General features: G+C 41.9%; 1 protein-coding gene across 3 annotated transcripts in view; it reads left to right on the top strand.

Annotated features, from left to right (window-relative positions):
• SLC66A2 (solute carrier family 66 member 2) overlaps positions 1–21,959 on the top strand; it is a 220,284-nt gene that overhangs the window by 19,617 nt on the left and 178,708 nt on the right. For 2 of the 3 annotated variants that reach the window (XM_077492319.1, XM_077492317.1), the window contains exons 2-3: positions 10,380–10,513; positions 20,949–21,002. In XM_077492319.1, the coding sequence (XP_077348445.1) occupies positions 10,380–10,513; positions 20,949–21,002 (188 nt within the window). The remainder of the gene's footprint in view (positions 1–10,379; positions 10,514–20,948; positions 21,003–21,959) is intronic. The other variant, XM_077492318.1, reaches the window with a different exon arrangement.

The following is a 21,959-nucleotide window of genomic DNA, read 5'->3' on the forward strand; positions in this document are numbered from 1 at the left end:
TTATCCTGTTTGTGTTTTTCTTTTTTTGAATAAAAAACGCAATAACTTTTTAAGTTTAATGCACTCTTGCATTCGTTACCACAGTTTTTTGGTGCGGTTTGAGGATAGTGCTTCTCCGTTGAGCACCCTGGGTTTTTTTATTTATTTTTTTATTTTTTCGGGTAAAGTTTGTACTAGCTCCCACATGCCATGGTGGATGAAGGTGTGTGTTTTTTTTGTTTTGTTTTTTCATGCTGTTTTCCCACCCCTCGATTTGGCACTGCTTGGGGACATACCAATAGTCTAAAGAGAAGCTGTGTCAGTTGGTGAATATAAGAGAAAATAGGATTTTTTTTTATTTAGGTTTTTTTTTTTTTTTGTACTCGCCGTAAAATCCTTTCCTCTGTAATTCAACCACTGACACAGCATCCACCCCTCATATTTTTCTTTACGTTATACTGCTTGTTGACGGACTGAGGCTGCAGTAGCATGCTGAGGGGTTGTTACCTAAGGGACCTCCCCTTGGGCGGAACAAGAAAGTTCTAGTTTTATTATCACATGTTAACATGTAATGCCTAGTCCTCTCCTGAAGGTGGCATAAGAACCCAATGGTCGAAAGAGAAGCTGTGTCAGTCGGTGAATTACAGAGAAAAGGATTTTACGGTGAGTACAAAAAAATCCTAATATAAACATACATGGCCTGTCATTTCACATGTGTGATAAATTGGTGTTCTAGGTAAAATGGATTACCAGCAGCAATGGGATTGACAAGGAAATCTTTCAGGTTGGCTGCCAGTTAAGGCTGAATGCCAGCCTTCTCTTCAGTCTTGCTTAGTTTTACATGTTCTTCTTATACTGAAATTGCTTACTCTGCTTTCACTGTACGCTGAACTTTTCAGTGTGCGTTGTAAGCTGCAGCAAGTCAGAGCCCACTTTGTTTGTTTGCTGGAGAAAGTTTAGCGGCATGTTGCCCTTTCCTCCTTAAGCCCTACTGTCCCTGGTTCACCTTTTTTTTTATTTTTTTTTTTTTTTTTATTGGATTTTAGCTCTTTAAATTACGGAGGCTCAGAGTCGCATGTGGGTCACAGGTGAGTTTAAATTGGCTTGGGGGAGAGGACCAAGATCTGAACTGGATTGTGGATCAGAGATCCCCGAACGTGTACGAAAGGAGCCTGGGAGATGTATAAACCCAGAACAGGACTTTCCCGGCTCTCTGGGTAAACTCTGCTATGATATAACTCGCACACACTCTCACAGAGGGATATCTCGGTAACCGGCAGCAGCTGCTGCCACAACTGAGATATCCATCTCTTCAGGCGCCGGTCGTCTGTACGATAACGGTGGTCTCCGTGGCGGATTCGCAGCGAGATCACCACTATCGGCGGTGGGAGAGGTGCCACCCCGCCGCCCTTCCGCCACTTACCGGAGCCGTCGGTGGCGGCGGAGGCAATCGGGTCCTTTCGCTAGCTGGGTATGGAGACAAGTGAGGCTAAGATGGTCCCCACTCGTCTCTATGCCATAGGAGGGCGGAAAGCGACGTCAAAACGTCACTTCCGCCCATACCTCTTAAAGGTGTATATATATTTGTTAAAATTGTCTTTTTTTTTTTTTTCTTTTTTTTTGCATTTTAGTCCAAATGTGAGATCTGAGGACTTTTTGACCCCAGATCTCATATTTAAGAGGACCTGTCATGCTTTTTTCTATTACAAGGGATGTTTACATTCCTTGTAATAGGAATAAAAGTGATCCATTTATTTATTTATTTATTTTTTTAAAACAGTGTAAAAATAAATAAAATCAATTAAAATAAATAAGAAAAAAGGTTTTTAAAAACACCCCGTCATATACATATATATAATATATGTGTGTGTGTGTGTGTAAATACATTTTTTTTTTCTTTTTCATACATCATGGGACACAGTCAGGCTAATCATTACCTGCTGGGTTATACTTCATCATTTTGTGAATGGACACTGGTAGACCAAAGGAAGTGACAGGAAGTGATCCCCCTATATAACCCCTCCTATACAGGAAGTACTTTAGTTTTGTTGCCAGTGTCTGCAAGGTGGGTGGCACAGTTTGTTTGAGCTCTGTGCTCCAGGTCTCTAGTCCCACAAATGATTCCAAAATGAATCAAGGGATTGACCGATCAGAACCATTTGACACAGGCTTTTATGCTTAGATAAATGGTACCCGAGCCTCACAAAGATGACTCAAGATCCTGCAAGGTTTTGCCTGTAATGTGGCCTCTGGCAATGGACCCTGTGGAGTGGAAATCCTGGACACTACAGCGCTAAGGCATTTCCTGCAGGGTGCTGTAGAGGTCCAAGGGAGTGGACCCTAAACATGAAAGGGTACCCAGTCCTTAAAGGTCCAAGTGACAGGAACCCGCCATGAAGGGTGAAGATTGGGCCCTTAGTTTCTAAGTGGCCCTGTGCCTGGACGGGTAAGTGAAACCCCTTTTTATTTTATTATATGGGATGTCCCAGTGATTGTAACAATCAGTCAAGCTAGCTAAAAGCTGGACACCTGTGTGTGGTGACCATACGGGGGAGTTCTGGGCTAGCTGTGGGTGTTTGCAAAGTGTACCTTTTTTGCTTGTGTCTGCCTGTGTTTTTTTTTTTTTTTTTTTTTTTTTTTTAACCTGTATGATGGTTCATGACGGTGTGCCAGTTCGCCTTGGTTTGCCATGGTGCACATATGTTCGCAAGAGCACTGGCTCAGCAGTTTGGCGGCTTTACCGCACATGTGCTATACCTTTTTATCTGGGTGCACGAAGATTTGCATCGTACGCAAATAGTCACGCCCCTTCGCCAGGACCACGCACATTCATGCTTGCGCACGCATGCACAGAACGTTCCAGCACACACCCAGCTTATTTCAGCTGTGTAGGCCAAGCATGTGGTGCTTCCAGAAGGCAAGTGTAGCACACAGAGCAGGCTGTGAACAGAGACCTGCAGTGGTTCATTTTTTCCTTACCCGATTTACATGAGTCACCAGGTGTTGCTTGGCAGGCTAAAGGTGCTGAGCAGGATTGTTGCATAGGGGCTTGGTCTCCCTTCTGAGGTGTGTTTAATACTACACCCAAGTACTCTTTGTGGCTATTTAAATGTCTTCCAAAAAGAGGAGTGGGACTAACACCACAGGGAAGGGCACACCTTTGTTGTCAGTAGTTCCTGATGAACCTAGTCATTGTCTCCCTAGTGTTTTATCCCCTGAAGGACCAGAGGCTTCCAGGCAATCTGAGCCGTGGCGCCTATCTGGTATTATGCCTACAGTCAATGCTGCTGCTTCACTCTTTTATTACTAAGGATGAACTGTCCTTAGCCCTAGACGGGTTAGAGCACAGTAATGCTGGTATGATTGCCTCCATCCTGCAGGGTGGCAGGAAGCGTGACAGATCCCCCTTTCCGGAGTCTCCTAGTCTGGAGCAGGAATGGGTTGAGGCTATGGAAGAACTTAAAGCTCAGGATTCGGTGGTGTGCCCGGCAGATGAGTCTTCTGAGCAATCTGATCAAGAAGATACCCAGTCGATGTCTGTCGCAGAGGCTTTTGTTCCTGACTCTGACGGAAATGCTTCGTTCTCCCTTTAAGTTGTCTCATGCAGAGGTGACTGAGCCTCCTGGGTCCTCTTTTGGATCTCTGATATCTTTTCAGGTCACACAGACTTTCTCTCTACATCCCCTGTTGGAACAGGTGGTGCATGCTGGGAACATCCTGACAGGACTTTTGTTTCTCCTAAAGAGGTTTTCCCTTTTATAACCCATGGATGAAAAGTTTTGTTAAAAAATGGAGCATGCGAGCCATAGTTGCAGCAGTCTTTCTTAAAGCGGTAGTCCGCCGGGACTCCGCGTTTTTTTTTTATTTTTTTATTTTTTTTTTAAAAGTCAGCAGCTACAAATACTGCAGCTGCTGACTTTTAAAATAGTGACACTTACCTGTCCAGCGCGCCCGCGATGTCGGCACCCGAAGCCGATCTCTAGATCGACACTCGAGTGCTGCCGCCGCCATCTTGGGAATGGGAATCAGGAAATGGAGCCTTTCGGCTTCATTTCCCGGTTCCCTACTGCGCATGCGCGAGCCGCGCTGCGCAATGAGGACGGTCCCCGCTGCCTCTGGGATCTGTGTGTTTCCCAGCAGGCAGCGGGGCACTTGCGGAAGGGGCGGGCACTTGCGGAAAGGGGCGTAATGTACGCCCCTTTCCGCAGAGAGCTAGCCCGGAAGTGGGTGCAGTTACCTGGATTATCCAGGTAACTGCACCCCCCTCCCCCCTGAAAGGTGCCAATTGTGGCGCCGGAGGGGGGGAGGAATCCGATGAGCGGAAGGTCCATTTTAGGGTGGACCTCCGCTTTAAACAAGAACTTAACTTGTGCAGTAGATAACGCACAGGGCTTGAATGACCCTGTTGACAAGAAATTGAAGTTATTATTAAAGGCTTCCTTTTCTTTGGCCAGTTCAGCTATTCAGCCAGCTGTTGCAGCAAGTGGTATTTGCCAGTCCTTAAATGATCACTTCAAATGGCCTGATAGGAGGATGATCTGCCTGAAAGTAAGACCGATATTCCTCGAGCGCTGTGTTTTGCTGTTGATGTTTTAAAGGATTCAATACAGCAGATTTCTTGTCTGGCTCTTTTCTGTACAGACTTTTATAAGAACTGGTCAGCTGAGCTTCCTTGTAAAAAGTTATTGGCAGGTTTCCCGTTTTCATGGCGACTGTTTATTCGGTGATCACTTGGACAAATATATCCAAAAGATTTTCGGAGGGAAGAGTTCTCTACTTCCTGTGAAGAAAAGCACCAGACGTCCCTCATTAAAAAAAAAAAAAAAACCCAGGGACTGCTTCCTTAAATGTCTCGGTGTCAGGGCGGTTCCCCTGCCAACAGGGCACTAGGGCTGGGGTCAAGCCGCAAGGCCGGGGCCACAAAAGGCCCTGGGTCCAAAAATTCTTCTAAATCCAGCATCAAGCCATCCTTTTGCCCTTTTGAGGGGGTGCCCCTACTTCATCGGATGGGGGGGAAGGCTGCTGCACTTTGCGGACATTTGGAAAACGGCAATTAGTGACGAGTGGGTCACCTCAATTCTATCTCGTGGCTACAAGCTGGAGTTGCGGGGGGGGGGGGGGGGGGGGAGGTTCTAAGTTCCAGCGTTCCCTCGGATCCTCCCAAAAGAAAATTCTTGCTTCAGGCACTACGTTCTCCAGTGAATCGAGGAGTGATTGTAGAGGTCCCTGTATTTGAAAGTGGCACAGGGTTTTACTCAGACCTATTTATGGTTCAGAAACCAAGCGGGGCCCTTTTGGACCTAAGGTCCCTGAACAAGTATCTGTTGCTACAGTCCTTTTTGATTGGAGTCTGTCCGCTCAGTAGTAACCTCTCCCCAGAGGGGAGACTTTCTAGCCTCCATCGATTTATAAAGGACGCGTATTTACATGTCCACCTGATTCCATTTGAGCAGGGATTTTACCCTGCATAAGCCTATTTGACTATCTTTTTAATTAAAGTAGTCAACAGCATCTGGTAAGAAGACATCTATTTTCTTCACAAGTTGGGGTGTCTTTTTTTATGTCCATAAATTCTTGGTGAAGGGACATCACGTTATAGAAGATCCCAGCAGTTGTTCTGTTTATGGATTCAGAAGAAGGTTTTCACTGAAAAAAAAAAAAAAAAAACACTGCTTTGGACTTTTGGATTTATACTTATTTATTTATCTGTATTTCCTTTGTTTGGTGTTAGCACCCAATTGGGACTTCACCTACTATTGTTGTTCACTTTATTTTGTTTGCAACTTTTTTTTTGGTATATTGCAGTTTTTTGTGATATGTTATGTACCATTTTAGATATTGTATGATCACTAGTCTCACATTTTTTTATTGTTTGATATTTGGTCTAGCGCCCCTTTTATGAGTATATTTATAGCACTACAGGTTTTTTCTTGTTTTTCTAGGGAGCAGCTATTAGTGTTTCATTTAGCACATATTTTGATTCATTGATTATTTGATTGTTTAATTTTTCATATATTTTTTATTACTAATTTTAGTGGCGCGGGGTTTAATAGTTGCTGTGTTGTCAGCCACTCTTTTTCACGCGTATTTACATGCACCTATGTTTCAGCCTCACCAGAGGTTCCTACGTTTTTCAGTTTGTGGCTCTACCCTTTAGGCTGGCTACAGCTCCCAGAGTGTTCACAAAGGTTCTAGCACCAGTACTGGGTCTTTTTAAGGGCCCAAGGGATCCTGGTGCTTGGGTATCTGGACAACCTCCTGCTCAGAGATCACTCAGTACAGGCTCTAGAACAGAGCATAATATACACAGTGAGGTATTTGAAAAGCTTAGGCTGGATCATGAATACCGAAAAGTCAGCCTTGAGACCAGCTCAAAGTCTAAGGTATTTAAGGTGTTTTCTTGCTGCCCATAAGGATCTGTGCCCTGAAGGATCAGGTGCATCAGATAAAGGACACCAGACAACCCTCCATTTGGCTCTGTATGAGTCTTCTAGGAAGGATGGTATCCTCCTTTGAGGCAGTGCCCAGTTCCATTCCAGGCCCTTACAAAAAGCCATCTTGTTGGCTTGGAAGAGAGGAAGAAAAGCCCTGGATTATCCAATGCGCAGTGGTGGTTGCAGGATCAGAACCTGCAAAAAGGAAAATCCTTTCTACCGGTAACTTGGAGAGTACTGACTACAGATGCCAGTCTCTCTCTCAGGCTGAGGAGTAACCCTAGACAGGCTCACAGCTCAGGGGAGATGGTCAGGGACAGAGAAGACCCTGCCAATCAACGTCCTAGCATTACGGGCAGTACATCTGGTCATACGGTCCTAGATGGTGAAGCTTTAGGACTGCCCCATCAGGGTTCAGTCTGACAATGCCACGGCAGTGGCCTATATAAACCCTACCAGCGCGGTACCAAGAGTCGTTCAGCTCTATATACTGAACTATATTCTGGTGAACTATATACTAGCCTGGGCAGAAGGACATGTGCCAATTATGTCGGCAGTCCATATCCCAGGAGTAGAGAACTGGAAGGCAGATTATCTTAGCCACCAGCAGATCTGCCCAGGGGGATGGTCCCTACACCCAGAGGTGTTCCAGGAAATTTTCCAAGGTTGGATGGCCAGAGGTCAACCTACTGGCATCCAGATTCAACAAGAAGCTAGAGCAGTTTGTGTCTCGCACAAGAGATCCTCTGTCAATTGGAGCAGATGCTCTAATAGTTCCTTGGAGCCAGTACTCCCTGGTTTATGCTTTCCCTCTGATCCTTCTCCTTCCACATTTGTTGCACAGGATTTGGAAAGCGGGGCTATCAGTCATTCTGGTGGCACCAGCCTGGCCCAGAAGGCCCTGGTTCCCGGAGCTTGTGAGACTGACAATAGACAGGCCATGGACGCTTCCACGTCGCCCTGATCTACTGTCTTCAGGTCCTATATTCCATCCCAGTTTACAGTCTCTAATTTTGATGGCATGGCTATTGAAGCCAGGTTGTTAATGGACCGTGGCATCTCGGACTAGTGGTGTCTGCTCTAGTGAATGCTAGAAAAGCTGTCACTAGGAAGATTTATCATAAGGTCTGGAAGACTTGCTGTATATTGGTTGGTGTGAAGCCAGAAAATGGCATCCTCGGAAATGCGTGATTGGGAGAATTCTCTCTCTTTTCTACAGTCAGCAGTGGAAATCCAATTGGCTTTGAGTACAATCAGAGGTCAAGTTTCGGCCTTATCTTTATTCTTTAAAAGGCCTTTAGCCTCCCATTCACTGATCTGAACCTTTATGCAGGGGGCAACTCAGTTGCTTCCCCCCCCCCCATTAGGTCACCTATGTGTCCTTGGGACTTGAACTTGGTGCTGTCTGTGTTACATAAACAACCATTTGAACCTATTAACCCCTTCCCGCCGAGCGTACGCAGATCTGCGTACTCGGCTTCCGGGGGGTATACCGGGATGATGCCCGCACCTGCAGGCATCATCCCGGTACCGTCTTTTACAGCGGGCGATTGGCTATCCAGCCATAACAACCGATGCGGCTAAAAGCCGCTCGGCTGTTATGCCGGAGGAGCGGGAGGGGACGTCCCCCCCTCCCGCCGCCTCCCGCCGCTGTTACCGGTGCTCCCGCTCGATCGGGAGCACCGATTGCGTGTCCGATGGCTCCGGCCGCTGGGGAGGAACTGGAACGAAGCCGTAATCGGCTTCGTTCCAGTCTCCTCATAGTAAACACGGAAGCGACGTCATGACGTCACTTCCCGTTTACTCGGCTGCCAATGGCGCCGGTTTTAAAAAAATATCCGGTATTCAGAATCGCCGTTTTCGGCGATCTGAATACACTGAAGTGTAAAGGAGGGGTGGGGGGTCTTTTAGACCCCCGATCCCTCCATAAAGAGTACCTGTCACCACCTATTACTGTCACAAGGGATGTTTACATTCCTTGTGACAGCAATAAAAGTGATCAAATTTTATTTTTTTTTTTTTTAAACAATTTAGTAATTTTTAAATAAATAAAATAAATAAAAAAATAAAAAAAAATTTTTTAAAGCGCCCGCCGTCCCCGCGAGCTCGCAAAGCAAAGAAAACGCATACGGAAGTCGCGCCCGCGTATGTAAACAGTGTTCAAATCACACATGTGAGGTATCGCTGCGATCGTCAGAGCGAGAGCAATAATTCTAGCACTAGACCTCCTCTGTAACGCTAACCTGGTAACCGTAAAAAATGTTTAAAGCGTCGCCTATTGAGATTTTTAGGTACTGTACTTTGTCGTCAATCCACAAGTGCGTGCAATTATAAAGTGTGACATGTTTGGTATCTATTTACTCGGCGTAACATTATCTTTCAGATTATGCAAAAAAAATGGGATAATTTTACTGTTTTGTTTTTTTTTAATTAATGAAAGTGTACATTTTCCCAAAAAGTTGCATTTAAAACACCGCTGCGCAAATACCGTGTGACATAAAATATTGCAACAATCGCCGTTTTATTCTCTAGAGTCTCTGTTAAAAAAATATATATAATGTTTGGGGGTTCCAAGTAATTTTCTAGTAGAAAATATGGATTTTAACTTGTAAACACCAAATTCCAAAAACAGGCTTAGTCATGAAAGGGTTAAGGAAATTCCATTAGACTTTGCTGTCACGCGAGCTAGCCTTCCTGATGGCTATCGCCTCAGCTAGAAGGGTGTTGGAGTTGGCGGCCCTTTCATGCAGGGAACCATACTTGATCCTTCACCATGACAGTCATGTTACGCCTTGTTCCATCCTTTTTGCCAAAAGTGGTGTCTGCCTTTCATTTAAATCGGGACATTAATTTTCCTCCTTGTTTCTCTCAGCCTCATTCGACAGAAGAGCGACAATTGCATTCTTTGGACATTGTCCGGGCAGCCAAGGTTTGTTTGTCTAGATATGCGGACATCCGAGGAACAGACTCTTCTTTTTGTTTTACCAAAAGGACCCTAGAAGGGGCAGGCAGCTTCCAAAGCTTCCATTGCCAGTTGCGTCCGTCAATTGTTCATTCAGGCCTACAGTCTGAAACATAAAGCTCCTCCCTCCCTTTTTAGGGTGAGACCTCATTCTACCAGGGATGTAGGAACCTCCCTGGGCTTTTCGCCATCGGATATCTGTGGCTCAGATTTGTAAGGCTGCTACCTGGTCTTCAGTGCATACGTTCACAAAATGTGATCAAGTGGATGTTCAAGCAGGCGAGGATTCGGCTTTCAGACGCAGTGTACTGTGTACTGTGTACTGTGGGCTGTCGTATAAAGTCTGATGGCTATTGTTTGGAAGGGTGTCTTTCTCCCCTCAAGGCTATTACTCTGGGATGTCCCAGCAGGTAATGAATATTAGCCTGGCTGTGTGTCCCATGATGTATGAAAAAGAAAATAGGATTTTTACACCAAACTTGTAAAATCTTTGAGTACATCATGGGACACGGAGATCCCTCCCCTCTTCTTCCTTCTTTTATTTTTTATTTTTTGAGGATTTAGTGCTTGCTACAAAACTAAAGTACTCCCTGTATGGGAGGGGTTCTATAGGGGATCACTTCCTGCCTGAAGACCTTCGCTCTACCAGTGTCCAGTCACCTTATGGTGAAGTATAACCCAGCAAGTAATGAATATTAGCCTGACTGTGTCTCATGATGTAGTCAAAGAAAAGGATTTTGCAGGTAAGTATGATGTAAAAATCCAATTTTTTTTTTTTTCTCACTTTCTGCTATATATTTCTGCTTGTATAACTGGAGCTAGTAGTGGAGCAAAATACCATACACAACACACTGCAAATAAGACACCAGACATCCTGTGCACATATTGGATGAGATTATTCACTTGAATGTACCGGTAGAGTTTTTTTAGTGTAGTCATTTTGGTAATTCGTTGAGTACCATGGCTTGGCATGCTAATTTGGACTGTCAACATATCTATTTCAGGTTTGGACGCCATTTTGAAGCCCCATTATTATGGCAGAGTATCATTATGATCGCCACCATGCTGCTAATGCTGAAATTGTGCACAGAAGTACGTGTTGAAAGTGAGATAAGCACAAAACGACGCGCATTTACAGGTTAGTTATAACCATATCTTTTTTATATGCCTGGAATTTTTTTATTTATTTATTTTTTATAAAAGGGGTGACATTTTTCTGTTAGTGTGTTGGGGAAAGGGCATTATGCAGCTTTCTAGATAGCCAGTCAGAGAAATTGGTCCCCTTTTTTAGGTAAAGGTAAAAAGAGACAAGTATTGTTGGAGTACTTATAAATTCTCTTGGAGAAGTTTGAATCTTTCAGAAGGTCTGTTTTTAGATTATAAATAGTGGTTGGTTATAAAGATATAATCCTGCTGCCAAAAGATAGCGTTGTTTGCCAGGCACTTATTAACGCATGGAATAATTGTGCATGGATGAGTGCCATCAGTGTTTTATCTGGATACTTTTTATAGATCTTCCCAGTCAAGAGGAAACTGCAAACTACAAAGTGGTGACGGTAATCATAGGCATTACGGTGCTTGCATATGGGATAAATTATAACGTGTAATTTTGTACAGTAACTATAAAAATTACTGGTTGCAACAATGTAGGTACACATTTCAAAGAATATCAACTTTATTTACTTGCCAATTTTTTTTATATCCTGACCTTTTCCTCTAGTGTACACTCCCTTTTGGATGTATTTGTGAAAGGCATGGAGAACATCCATACAGATGTAGGTCACTTTTACAAGTAAACATTTGTATTTACATAAGAGGATTAACTTTAAACCCAGCGACGTACTTGGTACTTCCAGATATGGAGAAACACTTGAGGACATGTCCACTGCCTCCCCACAGTGCAACACTCAGTGTCTGAGTGGCCAGGCCCAAGCATGGTCACTTTCCCTAGGAACAGGTGGAATAAGTCCTGCATATGCTATATAGAATAGACGTGCTGCACCAGTGCTTATTAATTTTAATCAAAACCGTATTGTTCATGATGCAGCAAAGGCTCCTCCCCTGGCGCTTTTTATTGAAAAACACATAGTAGCGGTGTTTACTATCTGGAGAGTGACCTGAAACTGTAGCTTATTCAATGCTGCAGATACAGAAATTAAAAAGAAAACAAGTCTACAAAAGGTGAGTATTAATACTAGCCTGTCCTGTTGCCCAGTCCTCAGGTCTTTGTTCTATGCAGAGCTGAGGATACCAGCAGAGTCTTTAGCATCTGACCCTTCAGTCTTCATCTTCTCCCTAGGGCTGCAACTAACGATTATTTTCATAATCGATTAGTTGGCCGATTTATTGTTTCGATTAATCGCTTAATAACCTTTAAAAAAAAAAGTGGGTCAAATTGACGTTCATTTTCAGCCACAGTGATGGGAAAATTTAAAAATAATAAACTTCTTAGTCAAAGGAATTTTCAGACAGTGTAAGTGGTTTTCATTTTAAAAACAGAATGTTAAAAACAAGTGAAAATTTCAAACAAAATTCTTTCATTCAGTGAATGTACAAAGATTTTTCGTCTGAATATTCTCATCTGAAAATTGATCCGTGTGACCAGCATAAGGCTCGGTACACACCTATGCAGTTTGCTTTTGATCCGTTTCTGCAGTGCTTTTTGCTGTGCCTTTTAACTTTTGTGCACATGATTTTACTGCAATTTGCATTTTTTTTGGGCAGATTAAAAAACACAAATTGTTGCAAAAACGCATTACGTGCTTTTCTGCAGCTTCTCCATTAAAGTATATTGAACCAATAAAGCACCATTTTGCGTTAAAATTCCCTGACCCTTTCAGATGTGAAAGTGTCCCATAGGAAACTATGTAAATGAACTGTAGTGCATTTCTGCAAAAAGCACCATAAAACGCATAGATATGAACCAGATGTAAGACGTTTAGTAACATAATGGGGTTAACATAAACTAAAACGAGCCCTTTATAGTAGAAAAAAAAGCAGATAATCACTACTGTAAGAGGTTATTATTTTACTGTAGAACAGTGAAAGTGATATTTACAGTAGTGATTATTTTGCTTTTTTTTACTATAAAGGGCTCATTTTAGTTTTTTTTTTTTTTTTTTTTTTTTTTTTACCCCATTATGTTACTGGCCGATTAATCGATTATGAAAATAGTAATCGATTAATTTCATAATCGATTAGTTGTCGATTAATCGATTAGTTGTTTCAGCCCTACTTCTACCACATGCTTTAGTTCCACCTACCAGCCACTGTGTTATTGGGGACACTCAAATATCAAATTGAATGCTGTGCACACACACACATTTCTTGCCTGGGACAGGCTCAAACTGCAGCTATCTTCAGTTGTTCTTTGTTTGTGGATCTGCCCTTTTAGTTTTCCCTTCAGCAAGTGAAATTGGGTTGAAATCAGGTGATTGACTCAGCCATTGCAGAATATTCCACTTTTCCTTCAAAAGCTTCTCGGTTGCTTTTGCAGTGTGTTTTGGACCATTGTCCATCTGTACTGGACAATGTACTGAAGCGCCGTCTAAACAATTTTGTTGCATTTGGCCGAGTCTGGGCTGACAGTATATCTCTAAACACTGCAGAATTCATCGGCTGCTTCTGTGTTCTGTCACATCATCAATAAACGCCAATGACCCAGTGCCACTGAAAGCCATGCATGCCCATGCCATCACACTGCAAGCTCCCACCACAGTCTACAGATGTGTGTGCTTTGAATCATGAGCTGTTCCAAGCCTTCACCACACTTTGTTTTTATTCCCGTCATTGCTGCTCTTAGACATTTGGCTAAGTCGCTGCAGGAAGGATACGTGCGTCTGGAAGAGCAGGTACAGTCCCTGCCCACTCCAACAACTACAGCTCCTGCATCTGTTCCTGCCTCTTCCACCACCCAAGCTGGGACTTGAGCCAGCCATACAGCAATGAACCTCTGTAAGAGGAGCTTTGTTTAAATAGCCCGTCTGACTTCAGTATTAGTGACAGGTGTGTGTCTTAAATTGCTAGTACCCATGCGTGCACGCTGGGATCTTACATGGAAAGCCTATCTTCCCTGACAGGCTTATTAATGGTTTGCACCTTGTGGTGAACCCTCTGTATTTGCTCTTATGGAGTCTTCGCTTGATTTTAGACTTTGACAATGATACACCCACCTCCTGGAGCGTGTCCTGCACTTGTCTGGATGTTGTGAATGGTTGTTTGTGTTTTTTTTTTTTTTTTTTATCACAGAGAAAATCCTGCGCTCATCCACCACTGTTGTCTTTCATGGACGTCCACGTTTTTTTTATGTTGCTGAGCTCACCACTTCTTTCCTTTTTAGAATGTATCAAAATGTTGATTTGGCCACTCCCAATGTTGCTGCTTTCTCTATGATGGATTTGTTTAGTTTTTGAAGCCATCATATAACTATAGCTTGAACATGTTTTGCTAAAAACCTGAAATAAAATTATGTCCAAAAAAAAAATTATATAAATACATATATATTATATTTATTTTAGACTGAACTGTATTTTACATACAGATATCAGAGAGGTGCAGAAGTCATTCTTAAATAAGAGGATTCTTCCAGTGACTCCCTCAGGTCAGGAAGTGTACAGAGAACAGGAAGGGTTATCCTGAGTCTCGGCATATACAACTGTAACATACTGAGGTTTTTTTTTCTTGTCCAGGACTGTCAGGAAAAGTAGTGGGGGCCGACAAAACTTTCTGCATACGTGTAAATAATGTATGCGTAGGTTTCCAGAGGATTTTGTAACTCCATACATAATGTATGCAGGTTTCCAAAGGATGCTGCACATTCATAATGTTTATTTTCTGAGCAGTAAATGAATCGCTTCAGACTCAAACATCTGAAAACTGGTTAAACCTGTCCAAACAAAGCCAAATTCAAGTTTGTTGCCTCATTATAGAAGTAGCCTTATACTGTTGTAGACTAACAACATGCCTGTTGATGAAATGCTGACGTCGACCCATTGAGCAGGCATAAATGTAACAAAAGAAGTGCTAAATTAGACTAATCTTGGTAATCTTATGTCAACAAAGGTTAAGCAGAATAGGATGATCCCATGTGGATTTGAAAAAAAAAAAAAGAAAAAGCCAACTATTAACCACTTCAGGACCGAGCCTCTTTCTGAGGTTTGGTGTTTACAAGTTGAAAACCTATTTTTTTTTTTTTTGCTAGAAAATTACTTGGAACCCCCAAACATTATTTAGAATAAAATGGCGGGCATTGTAATACTTTGTCACACCATATTTGCACAGTGGTCTTGCAAGCGCACTTTTTTTGAATAAAAAAATAAGACAACAGTAAAGTTAGTCCAATTATTTTATTTATTTTTATTTGTATTTTTTTTTTTTTTTATATTGTGAAAGATAATGTTGCGTATATTTATACCCAACATGTCATGCTTCAAAATTGGGCCTGTTCGTGGAATGGCAACAAACTTTTACCCTTAAAAATCTCCTAAAGGCGACCTTTAAAAAGTTCTACAGGTTGCATGTTTTAAGTTAGAGGAGGTCTAGGGCTAGAATTATTGCTCTCGCTCTACCAATCGTGGTGATGCCTCACATGTGTCCTTTGAACACTGTTTTCTTATGTGGGCTCTGCTCACATATGCGTTTGCTGCTCGACGGGGCAAGTTAAAAAAATATATATATATATATATATATATATATATATATATATATATATATATATATATATATATATATATATATATATATATATATATATATATATATTATTTATTTTTTCTTAATTTATCATCTTTATTTTTTATTTTTACACTGTTCTTAAAAAAAAAAAAAAAAAAAAAAAAAAAAGTCACTTATAATAGGAATAAAAGGAATGTAAACATTCCTTGTAATAGAAAAAAAGCATGACAGGACCTCTTAAATATGAGCTATGGGCAGAAGTGACATTTTGACATTGCTTTCGCCTTGCAATGGTATGGAGACGGGTGGGTGCCATCTTCCCCCTCACTTGTCTCCATACCAAGTCAGGGAGTGTACCCGATCGCCTCTGCCACTACTGATGGCTCTGGTAAGTGTCAGGGCATCGGAGAGCGGTGGGGAGGCCCCTCTCTCACTGCCGATAAAAGTGATCTTGTGGTGACTCCGCCACAGTGAGCACTTTCATCTGAAACCAGACCTCTCACTGATGAAGAGGGTACCAGGCTTATGGTAGCTAGCTGCTGCCATAACGATATCCCTCTTCAAAGTGCCGACATTTATCGGCGTGAACCGATCTGGAAGTGGTTAATTGTGAATTGAAAAAATCAAGACCTCTTGAACAATGTATGTATCCTTCTTTTTTTTTTTTTTTTTTTTGAGGGGGAAAGAAAACAGGAAAAAAAATCAAGACCTCATCACAGCAACCAAGAGAGAGATCGGACCTGTTGATGAGTTTCATGCCCAACGCCCATCATGCTCAGCTGTTAATGATATGTTGAAAGTATTTCAATGTTCTGAATGAGTTCTAGATGTGTTATAACTAAGCGCCATTAGGTGTAAACACATTTTTTGCACCCTCTTCTTTTTCTTTTTTAATGTGAAACGTGTAAATCTACAACTGGATGTTTTTATTAAGTACACCTCTTCAATTGCATGGTAACAAATTGCTAATTGGCCAATCACATGGCAGCAACTCAAGATGACTCAAACAGAGCATCAGAATGAGGAAGAAAGGTTATTTTAAGTGACTTTAAAGAGGAAGTAAACCCTGATGAGTTTACTTCCTCTTTCATTCCCTGCAAAGGTAAAGCATAATGGACTACTATGCATCGCATAGTAGTCCATTATGTGTCACTTACCTGACACAGGAGCCATCGATGTCACCGCTGTCCCCTGTAGTCCGGCACATCCATCTTCTCGGTGGGTCTCGCCGCTCTGCCGCTGTCATTCGGCGAAGCCGCGATGACATCACTCCTGCGCATGCGAGCCGCCACGCGTGGCATATTCGCCGTTGACGGTGCCGCGCTCAGTGCGCCTGTGTCTGTATTGGCATGGATTTTAATTTACAATAAAGTTGCCTTTTATTTCTCTACAACTTGGAGTGTGGTCAATGTTTATGTTTCTTTGGATATTTTCTTGCCACGCTTTGGGCCCCTTGGTACCAGTTGAGCATCGTTTGCCACTGCCTACCTGAGTATTGTTACTGGCCATGTCCATCCCTTTATGACTACAGTGTACACATCATCTGATGGCTCCTTCCAGCAGGATAATGTCCTAAAACTCAAATGATCTCCAAACTGTTTTCTTGAACATGACAATGAGGTCACTGTACTCCAATGGCCTCCACAGTCATAAGATATCATCCAATAGAGCACCTTTTGGAATGTGGTGGAACAGGAGATTTGCATCATGGATGTGCAGCTGACAAATCTGCAGCAACTGCATGATGTTAGCCTGTTATTATAGACCAAAATCTCTGAAGAATGTTTCCAACACCTTGTTCAATCTATGCCACAAAGAATTAAGGCAGTTCTGAAGGCAAAAGGGGGTGCAACCCAATACTAGCAAAGTGCACTTAATAAAGTGGTCAGGGAGTGTATGTTAAAGGTATAAAAATATTAACAAACAAAGCAAACAACTGTTTTTTAAATTATTAAGGGTTTATAAAATGGAGAACAAAAAAAAAATCATCAGGAAAACAATTAAATGAAGAATAGGGAGTTAATTAGGGCTGATTAGCGTGAATTAAGGGTTAATAAGTGGTTACATGGAGGACCATTAATAAACCAAAAAACTTCTTTTTTTTTTTTTTTTTTTTAAACTTGACCACAGGTTGTTTTAAATTGATGTTCATCCATTTTGATCTGTAGATGAATAAACCTAAACGTACAAAAAAAACCTTGTTTCTTTTAGGCTTCATGTACACGGGACGTTTAACCTCTCCTGAACGATTTAACTTGACAGCTTGAAACGGGCATCTAAATACATCAGTTTAGCTGCATTTGTGTCTAGAAGCGTTTTTTTTTAAAATGAAAAAACGTCTGTAAAATGAAATGCTGCTAAACATGAGTTACCGCTTTTCAAATGCCTCTGAACATCCGTCCTGAACCCATTTTTTGGAACGCAAAAAAAAAGAAAAAAAATGCTTCTAAACTCAACTGCCTAGAAATTACTATAAACGACCCTGTGTACATGTACTGATAAGATAATATAGAGGAGAGTTCAGGAGCAGCTGAAAAAAATGCCCAACTGCTCCTAAACGTCTGTTTACCAGCAACAATGTACACAAGGCCTTTATCTTTCTGTTTCAGTGTTGAGCAATGTTATTGATATAATTATTTTTTGACAGCTCCAATTGCCGGGACTTCATTAATACTTCAGCTGTCAACATGGAACCCCACTGACTGCAAAATGAGTCATCGGTTGTTAAGGACATGGCAGCCCCGCTCCCTACCAGATAATGGCTTTTTTACATTTCAGCTGTTGGTGGGGGAAGAACACTGACAGCTAAAATAACCAAGCCTGAAAGTATCTGTTTCAGGTATTGGAGCATTTGCACGAGTACCGATACTCTTTAAAATGCTTAGGATCAGCATTGATACTGGCACAACCCTAGTAAAAACCCATGAACAGGTCCTGTCTCTTTGTTGGTTGATGTGATGGCTTGAATTTTTGGAGTTACCGTATTTATCGGTGTATAACACGCACCCCAAGTTTAGGAGGGCATTTTAAGGAAAAAAGTTTTTAGGAGGGAAGTTTAAGGGAAAAAAAAAACGTACATTTAAATGCCCATCAATGCAGCTTTGTCAGTGTGCATCTGCAGCCTTGTCCATCATTGAAGAATGATCAGTGTCATTTGCAGCCTTGCCCAGCGCCGTTTGCAGCCTTGCCCACGGTTAAATTTCCCGCCACCGCGACAGACAGAGCGCCGCCGAAAAAGACTGAGCCGACTGCTCGGCTCCGCTTGTAGTCCCGCCTCCCTGCTGTTTCTGGAGCAAGCGCTGCCAAAAAAGACTGAGCCGACTACTGTGTATTCGGCTGGGCTTCGCTCGCAGTCTCACCCAGTCTGGGCGGGACTGCAAGCGGAGCCGAGCCGAGTACACAGTACGGTTGGCGCGGTCTTTTTCGGCAGCGCTTGCCCCAAAAACAGCAGGGAGGCGGAACTACGAGCGGAGCCGAGCAGTCGGCTCGGTCTTTTTTGGCAGCGCTCGCTCGGTCTGTCTCGGTGGCGGGAAATTTAACCATGGGCAAGGCTGCAAATGACACTCGGCAAGGCTGCAAACAGCAGAATGTCTGTTTCCATGGATGAGAAAAAAACACTTGACACTGACAGGGGTAATTAAAATGATCAGCTTTTTATATACTCATGTGAAAGGAAAACAGACTGATTCCTTTACCTGATTATAAAGTGCAAGGCTGATAACAGGAAAAAAAACCCTGGGAATCCATCTCTCCTTCGCTGAGGAGCTTACATTGGCTAACCATAAAAAATCAGATCACGTTCAAGACCCTTTGCCTCACCCACAAATGCATGCATAGAGAAGCTCCGCAATACCTTATAAATGGAGAAAATAAATCATTACACACCAAACCGCAGTCTTCGATCAGCCAACAAAAACCTCCTCCTTGTGCCCAAAGCCCGGTATAAATCCAAGGGGGGATCGGAGATTCGCTGTCCAAGGGCCTCGGCTATGGAATGCTCTACCAATCAACATCCGCCTGGAAGAAAATCACCTGGCTTTTAGGAAAAAACTCCAGACCTTCCTCTTTTAGCAGATGATCAAAGCTCGCCACAGGCGATCGCTATACAAGTATTTCTTTCATTCATTCAAAGTGTGCACTGAAGTTTGGCGTTTAGTGTATTTAAATGTGCTAGTACATTTACAATGGAAATAAGTCTAGACACCCCTGTTAAAAATGCCAGGTTTCTGTGATGTAAAAAAAGCCTGAGGCAAGATGCAGGCTGTGCTTGAGCAGGTGCATGGTCAAGAAGTGGGCTGTGATTGGGAGGAGGTGTGTGCCAAAGGCCAGCTGTGATTGGCCAGGGGGTGTAGTGGCTGAACAAACTACCAAATACAGGCATGCTGTGTGTCTGCACATCTGAATGACCAGCGAAAGGATGAAAACTGACCACGCTAACTCAGATTAGCTTGTTTACTTTGTGTGGTCAGTATAGAGAAGGAAGAATGGTGACTGGCAGGATCAACTAGGTAATTCAGATGTAAGAAGTACATAAAAATGATAGACTGATTTATAAAATACATATAGTATGTGAACACACATAGAGAAAATATTTAGGGTAACATGCACTTTTAATGTTATCGATGGGTTTGCCTAACTGTGCTTACCGGTAGCTCACATTCCAGAAGCCTAGTTGGGTCTGTATTAATTCAGCCTATTTAATTTTAAATGGGTTGGCAGCACAACTTTAAAAATAAAAATACATGACCCTTTTTTATTTAAATTCAACACACCACAAGCATGGGTGTGTTTTTTGCTGTAATGGTACATTGGGGTGCCGTTCAAACTGAATGGCACAACAGTTCAAGTGTTAACATGTTGTGGTAATGTGCGGTAAAATGCTTCTTTTGTGTAGGTAATACAGAGAGGCCACGCTCCGAGTAGCCTGGTCTATGTTAAGGGTGGAGAACGGCCTCCGCTCCCCCCAGGCCATGCCACTGACTAATTTCAGCCTGCCTTCGGGGCTAATCCCTAAGGAAAGGATGAAATGCGTCAGTGGCCTGGGAGGAGCCAAGATTGAGGCCGCTCTTCCCTCTTGCCATCGATTGAGCTACTCTGAATGCGGCATCTTCATCTTCATATTCCCTACACATATGACTTTTAGATGAGTATTACGAGTGGAATCACCTGCACTAATTGTGGATCACCAGTACCACATATTGCTGCAGCGAAAAAATGAATTCTTCAAAGTTTTTAGGGTGTGTGTGTGTGTGTGTGTGTGTGTGTGTGTGTGTGTGTGTGTGTGTGTGTGTGTGTGTGTGTGTAAATATTTTTTATTCTTTCTTAAATTTTATCTAACTTAAGCCGTTATGATATATTTAACATTGTCTTTGGAAAATGTGTAAACCTATTGACACCATTGTACCATCAATAACCACAAAGTTAGTTTGGTCAACGTATTTAAAATGTATTTGTTTAAACGTTGATATTTCACGGTTTATACGACTACCACCTATATTTTTTTATTTATTTTTGGCAAATGTTGCTGCTGTTTAAATACATTCTCACTTTAAATTAAGAAAAATGATTTGTGTTTTTATTTAGTGATGTACAAACTCTGAGCATTTCACTGTTAAACTGATGATGAACAAGTGTAATGAAATACAGTAACATGATTACATTAACCCAGCGAGCCCTGAAGGTCATCTTCAGACTGTGATAATTGCTGTAATAAATGCATTTCTGGGTGGGGTGCTGTATAATGGATCAGAGTCGTTAGGCTGCAGGTGCGTAACGCTTAGCTCGTGACTTGGCGTTAGATGAAGCTGGAACAGTTTGAAGTCATAAAAAAAGCGATTTTTAAACTCTGTATCAATGCTCTGTTTTCTTCTTTCTTTCCTTCTATTGTTTAATTTTTATAGCCTCAGATAGTAAGGATGAAGAATTCAAAACTCATCCCAAGAGATGCTTTCTGGGTATGTACTATTAACACCCACCTTGCATGAGGATAATAACCTTCCCTCCTCCCTCCTCATTTTAATAGTAACCACTTTTTTCATTTCAATTTTTTTTTTTTTTTTTAAACTTGATTTTTTATTTATTTTTTTAACTTCCCCCCGCCCCCCTAACCTTAACCCCGTGTAACAATTCACTCCCATATCTGATTTTAGTTTTAGTTGTGGTGTGTTTTTATTCCCCAAATTTTGTTTTTCAACGACTAAACAGTTATTGTCTGAAAATATTATTTTGGCTGTGGCTGCCCTTTTTTTCATTTAACTTGTATGAGAGAATTGTTCTTCTTTGATGAGCAACTAACTGTTTACTGTTGTATGGTAGTGTCTTATAGGGTCTTTTGTAAATGAGTAAATGCATAATGATTGCTGTTGTTAACTCAGTTTGCACTTTTAAGATTTATGTTAATTCCTATAAAATAATTTTAGATCTCCTTCTGACCTGCTACTGACCACTTTCTAAGCTACTTTTCTATTGACTTGTATTGAGTGATAAGTAGATGTACTGCAAATAGAATATTTGTTTACACAAGCCCTAAAATTGATAAAGCAGAGTGTATGTCCATTCAAAACTTTTCTTCTTAGTTTTGGAAAGCGTAGGAAAGGGTTACCCAGTTTTTACTGCCATCTGGGGCTTAGTTAAAGAGAATTCCCCTTACTTCATGTCCTGCCGACAACCTTTTACCAGGAAGTGAGGAGTTACGCCAACAAATGCACAAACAAAAATAAAATGGGTTTCTTTAGAAGAATGGGGAAGGGCTATAACCCGCGCCAGGTTTTTTTTTTTTTTTTTCTGAGTCTCCGTTGCAGATTTTCTCTTCACTTTTTCTCTCTGATGCAACTGTTGTCAGAAGGATAGGCAGTGATGGTAAATCTCTTTACAGAGCTTTGGATACTAGTAGAAACCCACAAAAGTTGCCC

The sequence above is a fragment of the Lithobates pipiens genome, unplaced genomic scaffold (assembly GCF_037356315.1).
Source record: "Lithobates pipiens isolate NorthernLeopardFrog02 unplaced genomic scaffold, aLitPip1_a1.2 Scaffold_19, whole genome shotgun sequence".
Classification (NCBI taxonomy): domain Eukaryota; kingdom Metazoa; phylum Chordata; class Amphibia; order Anura; family Ranidae; genus Lithobates; species Lithobates pipiens.